The sequence below is a fragment of the Desmodus rotundus genome, chromosome 7 (genome assembly GCF_022682495.2).
Source record: "Desmodus rotundus isolate HL8 chromosome 7, HLdesRot8A.1, whole genome shotgun sequence".
Lineage (NCBI taxonomy): Eukaryota > Metazoa > Chordata > Mammalia > Chiroptera > Phyllostomidae > Desmodus > Desmodus rotundus.
The window spans coordinates 90,372,559-90,387,724 of record NC_071393.1 but is presented as its reverse complement, the minus strand read 5'-3'; the positions used below and the strand labels follow the sequence as shown (position 1 = coordinate 90,387,724).

At 44.9% G+C, this 15,166-nt stretch overlaps 1 protein-coding gene across 5 annotated transcripts in view; it reads left to right on the top strand.

The window, feature by feature from the left end:
• The window catches only part of ANXA2 (annexin A2), a 42,664-nt gene that overhangs the window by 19,425 nt on the left and 8,073 nt on the right, over nucleotides 1–15,166 (top strand). For all 5 annotated transcript variants that reach the window (XM_045201336.2, XM_024568515.4, XM_053927895.2 and 2 more), the window contains exons 4-5: nucleotides 8,648–8,742; nucleotides 11,786–11,899. In XM_045201336.2, coding sequence (XP_045057271.2) covers nucleotides 8,648–8,742; nucleotides 11,786–11,899 — 209 coding nt within the window. The remainder of the gene's footprint in view (nucleotides 1–8,647; nucleotides 8,743–11,785; nucleotides 11,900–15,166) is intronic.

Here is a 15,166-nt window from a genome sequence, read left to right as displayed (position 1 = left end):
AGAAGCTGGATAGAGCTATGCAAAAGTAGTAATACTGCTTAATTAACAAGAGGTTTTGGAGACTTAAATCTGTAGGAGTCTCTTGGTCTAGATTGGCCTTGGGTTAAATATATACTATGGAGTGTACAACACAGCTGTGAATGGTTTACCATATGGGTCCAAATAACTAGAAAGGAAAGTCAGCTAAATTAGAAAAGGATGAATCTAGACTACATAAAATAGATTGTAATTAGAGGCAGCACAACCCCGGAGTTAGTGTAAGTGCCAATAAACTGGTACAGCTTGGGTCTCTCTCTCTCTGGAAGGGGAGGGTAATGAGTTGCCCTATTATTATTGCCAGTTTTGATTTTAGCAGTATTTGTGTTCTCCGGAAGGGATGCAAAAGCGGGGAATGCTTTCCCCCCTTCTCATAAGCATAAGTATAGAAGCATCACCGCAGCAAGTTTCTGCACTTACTTTTTTCTTATGCTTTTAAAATGGAACCACTTAGGGTTTATTTCCGCTTGGCCAAAAGTCTAACATCCCTCTGACAATGGTGAGCAAGCCAGGGCCCGTGTTTTCGGTCTCACGGTCACACCTGCACCCCTGGAGGTGTATCCATTCAGTTGAGGGAGCGATTAGGAATATGTGGTTTAGAAGATGCCAGGAGGCAGATTGGCTCTGAAAAGCAGCTTCTCTCCTACTAGAGGGGGTGGGAGGTAAGGGCCCAAAGCAGCGAGAAGCCCTGAGTCTGAGTGAGGGTGTGCTTGTGAGGAAGGCTTTGGGGACTCCGGTCGCCCTGAGTGTCTCACCCTGCTGGAAAGGAGCAGGAGGGAGTGTTCCCGTTGCTGAGGCCGCTCCCTTGTGCAGGCTGACTTTTGTCTGCGTTCTCATCTTCCACCACTGTTGGGGACAAAGAGGGGCCAGTGCTGAGTCACAGCCACCTTTGCTCAGGGCAGATTTAATGATTTCCTTCAAAATGCCTTTTGTCTCCCTGGTGGTGGTGGGGTATAGATGCCCAACCCCAGTGAAGACACCTGTAAAACGTGGGTGAAGGATTCTTTGCTCCCTTTCTAAACTGTAGGCCTCAACTTCTGCTGCCTACCTCTCAGCTCTTCCTTTTTTTGTAAAAACTGTCCCCCCTTTTCCCCGAGAAATCCTAGTATCAGTGCCACCCAGGGACAAGGGAAGGATCCAGATTCCCACCTGGTGTCAATGCTAAGTCAATAAATAATAAATTCACTGCCAGTTGAGTTCAGGGTAGGTATGTTAGGCCCTCTTGCCTCTGTCCAGATTTTTAATTTTCAGTCTCAAGAGGCTGATAGAGCAGCAGTACGTGAAACGAGCTTGCATGTTACGCATCGTCCTTCATTTGCGATTTGGTTTGATTTGAATCTTGGGTGGTGGCCTGCGTTGTTTTTCTGCTGGTCCTGTCGAGTCTTGCAGAAATGTAATTGTGTATGGAGAGCAGACAGGGGTCTAGATTATGAAAGTACCCAGTGGGATTACCAAATAGATGGTACTTAAATCCTTTCTAAGGGTCTCAGCTGAGGAGAGACCAGAGTGGAATGGGGACAGAAATTTGATTCTTGGACCAAGCCTTCTCCTTAGGTACTTAGCTAAAATGACCCTTTTCCTGAGTGGGGACCATGTTCCCCAGCTATGCCAGACTTGGGAGAGCGGCCGAGCTTCCCAGTCTCCTCCCACCCTGTGCAGTGCTTGTTTCTGTCCCATGTCTCAGGCAGCTGCCAGAGTTTATCCTGAAGCTGGATTCGAATCTAGTGCGTGCTGGTGGCCCCATGTTCTCTATGCCCTGTGTTTTCACAGACCAAACACTGAACACAGTCAGGAGTCAGGCCTGCCAGAGAGAAGCCGAGTGGAGAAGGCAGTAGACGCGTTCCAGGTCACTAGCCCAGCCAGTCTTTGTTGCATCTCCGTAAATTGTGTTCTCATGGTCTCTGTGTTACAGGATGGGAAACTGAGGCACGGGGGGGTCACTAACATGCCCCAGATCGTAAGTTCTTGTCCCACGTCCTCCCAGAGCACTACATCTGTTGCTGCCACGTAGCCAGACGCCTCCCTTTTGCATCTGTCGCCCACCTGGACGTCTGGCTCCTGGTGAAACCCTGGAGACAAACTCACTTCCGCTGAGTGGTCCACAGAGGTGACTTTGAGAGCAGGAATTCCAGCCAGGCAGTACCATGGCTGGTGGTGGCGAGGAGACTCTTGGACATCAGTGTCTGTGTGTGTGTGTCTGTGTCCCTAAAATCACTCCTGGTAGACAGATGACTTGCTGGCAGGGACTGCCCCTTTCCCACTGAGTTCTTAGTGGCTGTCTCCAGAAGAGAGTCTTCTAGCTCTTTCTGTTGAGAAAATCCCGGATGGGTGTTCTCTTTGCTGGCCACGCATTGTTATTTGGGGAGTAAATTCAGTAACATCTACTTGATTATCTATTGATTATTAAATGTGTTTGTACGTACTAAACAAGTTCCATTCTGTAGACATATAAACACATTACTGTCCCAAATCTGTTTTAGGGACTGGTTGTGGGAGGAGTGTGGTATGAAAAAGTATAATTTGTAAAAGGTACAAACATGACTCATAAATACAGGATTGACGCATTTAACTAGCTTAAATAAGACTGGCTCAAAGGGTGATTGAGAGACTGGGTGTTTATAGGTGTTGAATAAAGAATGTTGGGATGAGCTTACTGGCCTGGACACGAGACTGTTAATTTCCTACAGGGCACTGAGGCCGTATGGAGCTCTCTTGCCAGGGGACCTCAACCTCCAAGTGAACATGTTCCTTCAGAGAGCCTGTACCCTAGTCGACAGCACATAGCAGCGAGTCGCGTGGAGCACGCAGCTGCACAGAGTCTTGGACGGGCCTCCTAGGCACTCTGGGGGGACATGCAGTCTTTCTCTTGCCGTATTTTCGAGTTTTGGATAATACCCTGCAGCAGGAGGCAGGATAGCCGAATTCAGTGAGCCTGACCCTTTAATCCTGGTTTGAATCTCAGCTCTGCTTATGAGTCCCTGCCTTTTATAAAAACAATTTTTATTTACTTATAAAGATTTTATTTATTTTTTAGAGAGAAGAGAAGGAAGGGAGAAAGAGAGGGAGAGAAACATTGATTGGTTGCCCCTCACAGGCCTCCAACTGGGGACCTGGCCCACAACCCAGTCATGTGCCCTGACGGGGAATCAAACCGGCAATGTTTCGGTTCACAGGCCAGCACCCAGCCCGCTGAGCCATACCAGCTAGGGCTTTATTTATTTTTATTTATTGATTTTGGAGAGAGAGAGATCAACTTGTCATTCCACTTATTTAGGAATTCATTGGTTGATTCTTGTATGTGTGCTGAGTCCTGACCGGAAATGGAACCGGCCACCTTGGCATGTCCAAGTGACACTCTGACTTACTAAACTATGTGGCCAGGGCCGCAAGTCCCTGCTTTCTGTGAGCATTGCTTTCCTCATTGGTAAAACGGGGTTGACAGTAACACCCACCTCGCCTGGACGTAGTAGAATTACGTGATAGAATGGTGTAAAGCACCTGGCAAAATGCCTGGCACCTAGTAGGTACTTACTGACTGGCTGGCTTGATATTATAATAAATAAAACAGGTCCACACCTCTGCAAATATGGCCACCTCCCCTCAGGGGCCTGCCTTGGACCTTGCTGTACAGGTGATTTCTTCGGAGGTTCAGTACTGACATGCCTGGTAATCTAAGCCGAATCATGGGTTTTTCCCAGGATTGAGATAATGAGAGGATCTGGGCAGTTTGTAGTTTCTAATCAGTCAGCACCGCCCGACAGCCTCCTGTGTCCTTCATCGAACAAAATGAAAACCATTTTCTGTGTGCAGCCCGTGTGTCTTGGCAGATGTGAGTCAGCATCCTGTTCAGATTGGCCTCCTGGTTCCTTGCCCGTGGACAATAAAGACATTTTCCATGGAGTGCCAGATGCGGAGCTGACTTGGGGTTTCCACCCACAGAGCGGAGGAGGAGGAAACTCCAGGAGGCTGATGTTGTGGTTTGGGATCCAACCATTATTTTAGACTGCAAGCGTTCTTTGCATTTTACAAATACAGCGGGTGGTTTAAGGAACCCACGGCCCCAGACCTCTGTGCTCGAGCCCTGCCGTCAGCAGCGCCTCCCTGTGGCATCACTGGGCAGAGCTGTTGCTGCAGGTTCCCTGCCATTTAGAACAGTGCCTGACCTTTCAGGGGTCCCAGCCCAGTGTGGGAAACAGTTCGTACTTAGCCGGTGGGGTTAGCCCACCATTTTCACGTAGGGAGTAAAAGCTTACAAACCTTACGGTGCTCTTTCCCATGAGGGGCCGAATAAATTTGTCTTAGGTCCTCACCAGTCTCGAAAATCTTAACCTCTACTAGTTTGAAAATAATTAAAAAAAAATTTATTTATTGTTTTTGAGAGAGAGAGAGATTTATTATTCCACTCATTTGTGCATTCATTGGTTGCTTGTATGTGCCTTGATGGGGGCTCGAACCCAGAACCTTGGCATGTTGGGACAATATTCTAACCAACTAAGCACCCAGCCAGGACAAAAATAAATTTTTTTAATCTTAAAAAAAAAAAAATCTGCGTGGACCACGGAATTTCTGTGTTCTCACCCACATTCTGTGGGACACCGTACCCCTCCCCCCACACACACACACTCCCTGTATCACTGCCTCCCAGTGTGAGCATTTGCTTAGATTACTTTGTGACCTTCCACATCAAACACAAGTGCACTGGATGGCAAAGCACCACTCAGGCTGGTTGTTTTTCCCTATTCCTTTGACCCAGCAAACACTTCCCTGTTACACGGGAACAACGTGAGCCATTGGAAAGTACAAGTGCAGAGGGGCAGAGCCTCATCTCCTGGGCATCTGTGCCCTTGTTATGTCTGTTAAAGCGTCCCTAGTGGCCCGCACTCACTGCCCACTGTTGGCGACAGTTGTGCTGACGGAGGGAGCTGAGTGTTCAGTCCTCATCCTTCAGCTACATCCTGGGCAGAAATGATGAGTCACCGGATGACCCTGGCAGCTCCACCTGTGCTGGGCTGTTTTCCACACTGTCTCACCAATTACGGTAGCAGCTCAAGAGGAAGCAGCAGTGCTCTGAAGATAAGGTGGATACATCCCGCAGGCCGATGTGTGTGTTCTGGTGTTATGACTTAGGAGATGCCTTAAGTGGCTTTGACGAGGCAGTTGACCCTGGGCTCCAGGATTTTTTCATCTTTCCGGTTCAATTTGAAGCTTGCGGACAATGGTGTGGGAGAGACCACTGATGTAGGTGAGGTTCTCAGAAGGCAGAGTGGGCTTCCACTTGAAGAAATAACCCCCGTTTAATTTCCTTGTCGTTGCTGGCATTAGCATTTTTGTAAAGCATCAGATTGTTCACTCGTAAGATACCCCAGCATGTTGGAGGCTGCATCTCAGCAGGCTGTTCGGTTGGTAAATAATTTAGGTAAAACACATTTAGATGCCTTCCGACTAGAGCAGTTGCTGCCTTCCTGGTGAGATTCAGGTTAACTACCCGGGCTCTTTATGAGGATTTCCAATAATTGGATTGAATTGCGACTCAGTGGGCTGGACGCGTAGGCGCTATGAACAGAGAAGCAGAAGGCAGTTGCGTTGACTAAGAGGACGACTGCACCATAGCTTGTGCAGGCAGCTCTTTGCAGGCGTTATTTCCTGCCTGGGGTCTGGGGACAAGGGTAAACATTTCTCTCCCTGAAAGTGTAGGCGACCCTGCACCTGACACATGCAGGTGGTAGAAGTGTACTTGAGAGTCTTGTACGTGGGGAGATTTCTAAAGAGCTTTCCATTCCTTGCCCATGCTTAGCCATCTCTGCTGGTGACTCTTGGTGGCTCTTAAATAATCACCAGGGAGGTGGCTGAAATGCTGCTTCCTGGGTCCAAACTCCTAGAGGGCCTTTAATTGATAGACCGCAGATGGGACCCAGGGGACTGTGTTTTTTAGTAAGTGCTTCATGTGGCTCTAATTCAGGGGGGCCCGGAACCACATATGACACAAATACAGCTTTGCATTTGTCCCCAAGGGAGAATAGTGTTTTTATGGTTCAGTGTTCTTGGTGTGCATTCAGGTCAGCAGCCCCAAAAGTGATTTCAGGAAATATTAGGATTGAGGTTAGAGGATATAATTGTATTTTGTTGTTCTCTAGCATTTTCAAACTTGGGTAAAAAAGTTAATTATAAAGCCAAAAACAAGTGTATATAAACAAGTGGGTATTTCTTTCTTTCCTTTTTTTTAACTTAACTGATTTGAGAGAGAGAGAGAGAACCACTTATTTGTTCTACTTATGCAGTCATTGGTTGATTCTTGTCTGTGCCCTGACTGGAGATTGAACCCTCAATCTTGGTGTATCAGGACCATGCTCGAACCAACTGAGCTACCCGGCCAGGGCCCCAGTGGTTTTCCTAGTATAAAGTCAGAGCCGTAAAACAGAGCCCGGGAGAGCGCACATGCCAGGGAGCACACCTGTGCGGGGGTAGGTGTGCGTGCAGGTGCACGTGCCCAGACACATGTCCGCTAAGGTAGCCTCTAACTTTCACGAATCTGCATAAATCTATCCTGCCCGTACCTATTGAAACTAAATGCGGTAAAGCTCGGTTCTGTCAGTGTTTTGTGGAAGTAGAACTGGAGACTGTTGCTCAAGCCCCTTCTGTAGACTTGGAAGCTGAAATCCAAGGAAGGCAGATGCTTATGGCTGTGACATCTGCAAGGTGGGGCCTCAGCCTCTGAGTTCAGTGTCTTCATCTGTGAACTGGGAAGAGAAATAACTATCTCCACGGTGTGATTAAATGATATAGTTGTTGTTAGGATGTTTTGGAAACCAAAGAGAATTATATAGCTCTAGCTCCTAATTATTAGGCGTATTGTATTTTATTTACTAAAATATTTAGAACCATGCCAAGAATTTGTTGAGGTGAAGTCCCTAGTTGATTCTAGATCATTGATTGTGTGTCACTCACAGTGCATTTAAAAAACCCTTTTATGCTCATTATGGAACTTTGAAAGCATATAATCAAAAGAAAGAAAACCTGAAATTACCAATAATTCCATCACTCAGATGATCATTATTAAAACTTTGGTGTAAAGGCTTTTAGATATTTTCTTATACGTGCATATGTATTTTATAAAATTGGGTTGTACTTGGTATACTGCTTTGCAACCTGTGTTATTTTTTTATTTAACAGTATTGTATTTTTTTTTACTTAACAGTATATTGTGAGAACATTTTCCCGTGTCAGTTGATACTTCATTCCACCATTTTAGTTGACTGTAATATCCCAGTATATAAACGAGAACATTTATTTAATCAGTCTCTTAACGGACGTAGGGCTTTTTCTTCCCATTATTTCTGGTATTATACAAAATGCTGAAATAAGCATGCCTTATGGAGCAGTTGGACTTCTATGTTGACACCGGCTCCTCTGAAAATCAGAGCTAAGGTAACAGACGCTGCAGTTCACGTAACCGACTCACATACTGGCATGAACACACTTTTATTTTTATACCCAGAAATTCTGACTTTCAGCTTTTTGATCTTTTTAACATGCTTGGGAGCTGAGGACACCTTCTCTGTCCGCCTGCTCACTGCCTCTGGCTCGGAGCGTCGCAGTCCCGGCCTTTCTGTCGCTCTGGGACGCCTGGCTACCTTTAGGCCATGCTGTTGGCCCTTTGCATGTGACCTTGTGGGCCTAGAATTACTGTCCACTTATGGCAAAGACTCGTTATTAAACAAAATTCATATTCAGTCAAGAGACAGATGCTTTGCTTTCTGAATTCCCCAATCGTGCTTTCTTACGGTAAATGGCAGGCTAGGAGTATTTCTGACATAAAATTGGAAACTTTCAGATACCAGAAGGCATTGCTTATCTTTGTAAATACACATGTTCCAATTAAAATAGGTGCTAAAATATTTTGGTGGCACTTCAAAACTCCCAATTTAGATTTAATTTAGATTAAAACACTCTTTTTAATAAAGTTATAAAATTGATTATTAAAATTGCCTATTGAAGATTAAAAGCAGTGGAACGTTTGTTTTCCTTATAAAACAATTTAGTCTTCAATAAGTATGATTGTATTAATCAATTATGCTATTAAAATACAACTGCCATATTAAATATGACTCATTTGTCATGACAGTTTCTATAATTATAGAAATTATACCTAGCTACTTACATAGTCATACTCCTGCGATAAATATAAATAATTGTCTCTATGAACTCAGTCCACAGTTACTGTCTATTAAATCTCCAGTTAAATAGCAATTTGGGGACCTTCCTTTAAAACCCTTCTAAATCTTCGTTGTTCCATCCGACTGCCAGAGCCCTACAAACGCACCTCCTACTGTTGAATCCAGAAACCTATTTATGAATAAAATAGTTTCTTTAAATACAAATATTTAAAAGGTCCAGTTAGGCTTGAGGTGTGAAGTGGTCAGGAAGCAAAGGAAAGCGGCCATACACATTGGGGTGAAGGGCGCTGACAGAGAGAGACCCAATTTTGATGTCCTGGTGCTTTTATTTGGAAAACAATATATACATTTTTATTTGTAAAACTGTTTCAAACCTTCTGTATAAGCCCAAAGAACCAGAGAACACGGCTAACCCTTCGCCACTTGCATTCCCACAGGCGTGGATGAGGTCACCATCGTCAACATTCTGACCAACCGCAGCAATGAGCAGAGACAGGATATCGCCTTCGCCTACCAGAGAAGGACCAAAAAGGTACAGGCAGTCTGGGGGACGGAGGGCACTCCTTGTTGAGTTTCACTTCTTCAGCCGTTGCTTTTTCATTTCACGCCTTCTGGGTTGTACCAGCAAGAACCTTCTGGAACCCTTGGGGGTCCAAGGTTTCCTCTTACAACCTTGTGAGAGCCACGGCTCCCACACACGTGGCCCCTGCAGTGCATGGAGCCCTCACACAAACACCACGCGCTCCTCCAGCCCCCAGCGCGTGGAGGAGCGGTCCTGGGAGTGGAGTCAGAGAGCCGGAGGCTGTGACGACAGCAGGTACCATTTATTGAAGGCTTACTTGGCGCCGGGCATGCGGTTTGTTTGCAAGTAGCAGCAGCTCATTTCATCTTTGTGACTTCTGCTGGCTCTTGATAAGATGTTTCTAATTTAATCCTAGGACACTTGGCTCTAGCCAATATTGATCCTGACATGCTCCTCTCATTCTTAAAAAAAGAACAAAAACAAAAAAACCCAGCAACACTTGAATTCTAAGAGCTTTGCAATGAACGGACTGAATAGTTTGTTTGGTCTACCAGGCTATCTTCGACATGCCATGTCCCCACTCTTCAAAGGGTCTTTGTGCGCCTGTGCTCTCACTTGTCCACTAGTGGTTAAAGGACAGCCCCAGGCTTATTCATCCTTTATTTTGTTGCAGTGTTAGGAAATTTTATTTTTAAGAACGGGCTGCTTTATTTTTAACTACTTGCTATTAAAAGCTTTAGATTTATTCTTGGATGGTGCAGTAAATGTGGCTTCCTGCAGGTCCCGTTTGACTTACGGCTTTCACTTGTAGCCCCCGTGGAGGTGAACTGGAAGCGTTCTGGAGAACATTTCTGCTCTTGGGGTTGACATGACCACCGGGGTTCTGGGAGTTGCAGGTCAAGCCCTGTTACGGCTCCCTCCCTCACCTCCTAAAACAGTTGGAAAGGACACAAATAGGAAGGCATCTGGCTTCTTTCATGTCGTGTGCATTAAAATTCTTCTTCCAACTAGACTTACAGTGATCTGTAGTGAGGCACAAAAGGGAGTGTATTATTTCTCCACTTCCCTGATGGGATCTGTGAGCTGGTAGAAGTGCGTTCCGTTGGCGCAGAAGGCCTACCTCTTTGGGCCTTGTGCCTGTAATTGCTCCTCAGCAGGCACTAACAGGGTGGGTCTGGGAACGCACTTGGGTATGTACACAGAAGCATACAAGGGAATATAGAAGCCTGGATCTTGATTTCAAATTGGATGGAAGGCAAAGCTGTTGTGTACCCTGTTGGAGGGAAGGTATTACCAGAATCATAATGGAGCTCAGTGACCTCACAGGCTGTGCTGTGTGCTGGGGACAACTCGCTGTCCTGAGTGGTCTCAGCCTTGGGCTAAGGAAAATCGTCGTCTTTTACAGAAAGATACGATTGGAGATAATTTCTGAAGAAGTCCTGGATACAGACCTTACTGTTTTGAATGAGTTGTTTGCATAAGAAAGGAGAAAGCCCATCGTGCAGATCACGTTAGGGATATGGCCCAAGGCTGCCAAGGTGATGAACTTGAACAGCATGGGCAGAGCTAGTAGAAGTGGATAGGAGCTGGGAGAGAGGGTTGATTTTTATATCGCTTTCATGTTCAAGCAGATGCCAGATGCCAGGTTTCTCCATGTAAGGAAAGACTGTGTTTTATTTATCAAACATTTCTGGAGTTTCTGTTGAGTGCGAAGCCTTGTGCTAGGTGTTGTGAGAAGCAGGAAGTTGAACGCCCATAAGGTATTTATAATAGAAGTGGAAGAAGTCGGTAGGTACACAAATGCTATTTGAGGGTTGAACGGAGCATGGGTAGAGGGGAGTGTCAAGAGTAGGCGGAGTTTGGAATTACCTAACCTCAAAGTTCCAAATGGGAAAATCGGTACTATATTTGGAAGGTGTTGCTTTTAAAGTGCCCTCCTACGAGCTACATGTAACTGGGCCAGCGGGAAGCAGGAGAAAGTCGGCAGTGAAAGGGGTGGGCCAGTGATTTCTAAGATCCCTCTAAGCTCTCAACCTCTGCGAATGATTTGAGAAGATTCTTTCTGAAGTAGGTGGCACGTCACCTCTCCACGCCTGCAAGTACCTGTAGGGGCTGAACATTGTGTCAACAGATGCTGTGGGGCTGCTGGAGAGCAGGAGGGAGAGAAGAGGAGGGGAAAAGTGGAAAGAGAAGAGAGTAATTACCGCAGCACGATGCCGGCATCAACCCCCATCCACTATCTGTAGGCCGTGTAATCCCCGAGGAAGCTGCATGGAATTTTGGGGTATCTGTTTACCTCCATGGGTGCCAGCTCAGACCTCCCTGATATAAAATCTGTGTTAATGTGACAGTGCAACCCTTAAGAAATAATATACCACGGAGAAGTTGATGGGGAAATTGGGGTGTTTTAGCCCCGCCAGCATCACCGTCAACCTTGTCCCAATTTGATGTGGACAAGGAGATATTTTCTTGGTCCTGGATGAAGTGTTTTGAGTGGGAAAGCTTCATGAGCCACTTCCAGGCATACTGGGGCCTCTGGTTCCTTTCAGAGACTTTTTGGGGAGCCACCCTTGGCACAGCTGTACACACACCTTTTACAGGAGGATATGAGCAGGTGAAAAGACCTCTGCTTCCCTAGAGCCTGCCCCCCCCCAAACTGGCTCCCTCTTAGCAGGGTCCTTGACCCCAGAAAGTGCCCCATCTCTCACTGGCTCTTGCCACATGCAAGTGTTTCAGAAAATGCCCTCACACTCATTGCTTTCTGAGGAATTGCAGACTGCTCTGATTTCCTTTTAATGACTTGGGGGAGAAGGCAACATCAGCTCCTCTTTTAAGGGGTTCTTGTCAGAGCAAATTCTGATCTTTCGGTTCCTGCCACCTGTGTCTGTTGAAGGGCCTGCAGTGGAGGGCCAGTTTGATCCAAGACCCCTGAATAGTCAAGGAATCGCAATCTGCTTCACAAACACATCACTCTTCCTTTTGTTTTGCTCACCAGTGTTGAAGTGAGTATTGGTTACCAACCAAGTTTTCTGTGTTCTTGTTTTTTCTGAAGGAACTTCCGTCAGCACTGAAGTCAGCCTTGTCCGGCCACCTGGAGACGGTGATTCTGGGCCTATTGAAAACACCTGCTCAGTATGATGCTTCCGAGCTGAAGGCCTCCATGAAGGTAAACGCGTCGAATCTGTCGAATCTGCCGTTAATATTTGTGAATTACAGCGTTTTGAGTGTAATTAGGTGATTTTCGGTTTTGTTGAATTCTCATTTGGAACCATCTTATTTGGAATGAACTGCAGCTAAAAGTCTCAGGATTTGTACCAAAAATATTTCAATTACTTTTTTTTAAAGACTGTAAAGAAATTTCATGATGCTGAGAAGTCGGTTACCAGCTGCTACTGCTTGGCACCTGGGCAATTGAAACACCATTTGGAGAAACTACTTCCTTGATTACACTTCCTCCTTAAAAAGATTTGTTTTGATATTAAGGCAAAAGTAAAACTCAGAGGTTCTGTTAAGTGAGGCTTGCAAATTCTGCCCATGCTCTTGGGTGTTTCTTTTCCCGACCTCCTTGTCAGTCCCATTGTTTCATTCAAATTTGGGCAAAATCAGAACAGCCCAGTGCATATAAAGAGTGATTTCAGATTGTGAATGGTGTCTGTTTTGTTTAAAGTATGGTAGCGCATTATGTTTTGTTTTTCTTTTCAAAGTTATTTCGAACCTGCACTTTTGGTTTAAATTAGATCGTCAAAATTCCAGTTTGGAAACCCTCTGAATGTTGTGCGCACCTACAACGTCACGTATTATATAATTGCAACAGATGCACAAACGTAAGTGCGTGTGACAGCACAGCAGCGCCAGACCCTTTGCAGTGTGTGACTGCGTCACTGAGCAATCGGATACTGCCCTCTGCCGGTAAACCTGGGGAAAGCCTCCGCCTTAGGGAGACGGCTGCAGTTCTGATTTTTTATTCCAAGTCCGAGAGGCGCTTTCTGTGATGCCACTGTTCCTGAATTATGAAGCGACCGAGCCTGTCACCAGAGCGAATGTCGCCGTTCAGTTCTCATCCCTTTCCCCCGAGAGCACCCCGAGAGTGAGGCAGCTTCATGCAGCGGGCGTTTCCAGCGCCCGGGACTTGATAGATCGCTCAAGGCTGCGGAAAGATTTGTTGTGAACTCTTTCTTCCCTCACTTCTCTAGGTTATTTGAGCAGACTTGCCCTGAGTTTCCTAAGTGGGCGATAGTATTGCAGGAAGGCATTATTAAGGAGGATAAAATGTCAGCCACACTTTATGATCCTGCTTGATAAAAAGAGCACTCCTGAGAACCCAGTTGTGGGGCCTTTGGAGCCGCAGATGAGCTGGCCTCTCCCAGGTTTCTCCTGACCATCGTCACTTCGGATCAGTTTATCTTATTTTCATCAAGTATTCATTTAGTTGTGGTTTTGCTAGTATCTATTACCAGGCTGAGAGACTTGAAACGGCCCTGTTTGAGATGTCAGTCACCGCTGGAATCTGTGTAATTGGGTCCCATGAAAGGTGCTTTGACTTCTATACCTTTGCCCTTGCGCCAGCTCTTCCATTAGCTGTCACAGCTGAGTACCCTTCCGAAACCTATACAGCTTGAAGTGACATTAACTGACCTAGGCTTTAAAAACTCTTTTCTTGTTTGTTTTGACTTCTGGCAATACCAGTGGCAGTATCTGCCATATGTCACAGCGGTCCCCTTGTGAGAGGAATTGTGGATAATCTGTGGAGAGCTTGGGCCAAGTGGTAGAAATCGCCAAGGTCACCTTTGAATACAGAGATTAAAAAACGCTAGGAGAATTTTCAGATCTTAGCAGTGGTACATCAGTGATGGAAGAAGGGAGATCTTATATTGCCCACCTGCTTTACATTTCTACAGTGTCAGGATGTAGCATCTCTTCCATTGCATGAGTTATTTTTAGGTGAAAAAACTGCCGTCTAAAATATTTAAGATGCTTGGAAATCATTCTATAACGTTTGTAGAGAATGCTTTGTAGACCTTTTGCTAAGAAAAGAAGTTTTGGCTTTGCCAGAACCTCTATGATTAAAAGCTCTGTAGGAAGAGCATTGGCTCATAGATTATATTAAGAATAAAATTCAAAATTAATCATTAACCTGAGGCTTAGTTTATATTACACAAACCCCTTTTCAGGAGCATATAAACTCTAATAAGTTTAATTAATAGCTGACATACTTTTCATGTGTATCAGTAAGTTTCTTATTGTATTAACACCTTATAATTGATCTACATTTTAAACAGTTGTAATTCTACTTAGTTCAAAGTGATATTTCCATATTCAAAAAACAAGTATTAGAGAATCCTCATTATTAAATCTTGACTTTGATCATGAAGCCAGCTTTGAAATACGTGTTTCAGGGAGTCCTTTCAAGATATCTGGCACACTCAAAAGTGTATATATTAAATTTGAATACATCACCCATCAAATTCTTATTCCTTAATAAAGTGTTGGTGTCTAGGTTTATTTGGCACTTCGTTATTTCCCTTTGCTACCCTAAAATGCCTGGAGAGTGCATAGTAATCAAGCAGAAATGGAAATACAAGAATGAAATTTTTAACATCAACCCAATTTTACATTTCAAAGAGGTGAAGCTAAAAATATCATCTTATCTATACCTATTCTTGTTAAAAAAAAAAACCCAAAAAACAAAAAAACAATACACACAACCTTAATTCTAATCTAATAATGTTGGCTGCAAATGACAACATAAAATCTCTATATTCCTTTATTTTATCAGTTTGTATTTTTAAAATTTTTATTTATTGAATTTAGAGAGAGAGAAAGGGAGACAGACAAGACATCAATTTGTTGTTTCACTTACTTATGCACTCATTGGTTGATTTTTTTTTTTTTTAAGATTTTATTTATTTTTAGACAGAAGGGAAGGGAGGGAGAAAGAGAGGGAGAGAAACATCAATGTGAGGTTGCTTCTCACGTGGCCCCCACTGGGGACCTGGCCCGCAGCCCGGTCTGTGAACCAAAGGGTCATGGGTTTGATTCCCAGTCAGGGCACATGCCTTGGTTGATTCTTGTATGTGCTCTTGACTGGGGATTGAAACCCAGCCTTGGTGTATCGGGATGGCGCTCTAACACCTGAGCTACCCAGCCATGGCTATTCTTTTATTTTCAATTATTGAGCAGAATTGTTGAATAAAAAACATCACTTCCACCCTGGCTGGTGTGGCTCAGTGGATTGAGTGCTGGCCTGTGACCCAAAGGGTGGCCAGTTCAATTCCCAGTCAGGGCACATGCCTGGGTTGTGGGCCAGGTCCCCAGGAGGGGGCTTGTGAGAGGCAACCACACATTGATGTTTCTCTCCCTCTTTCTCCCTTCCTTCCCCTTTCTCTAAAAATAAGTAAATAGAATCTTTTTTAAAAGGTTTTTTTCCACCTGT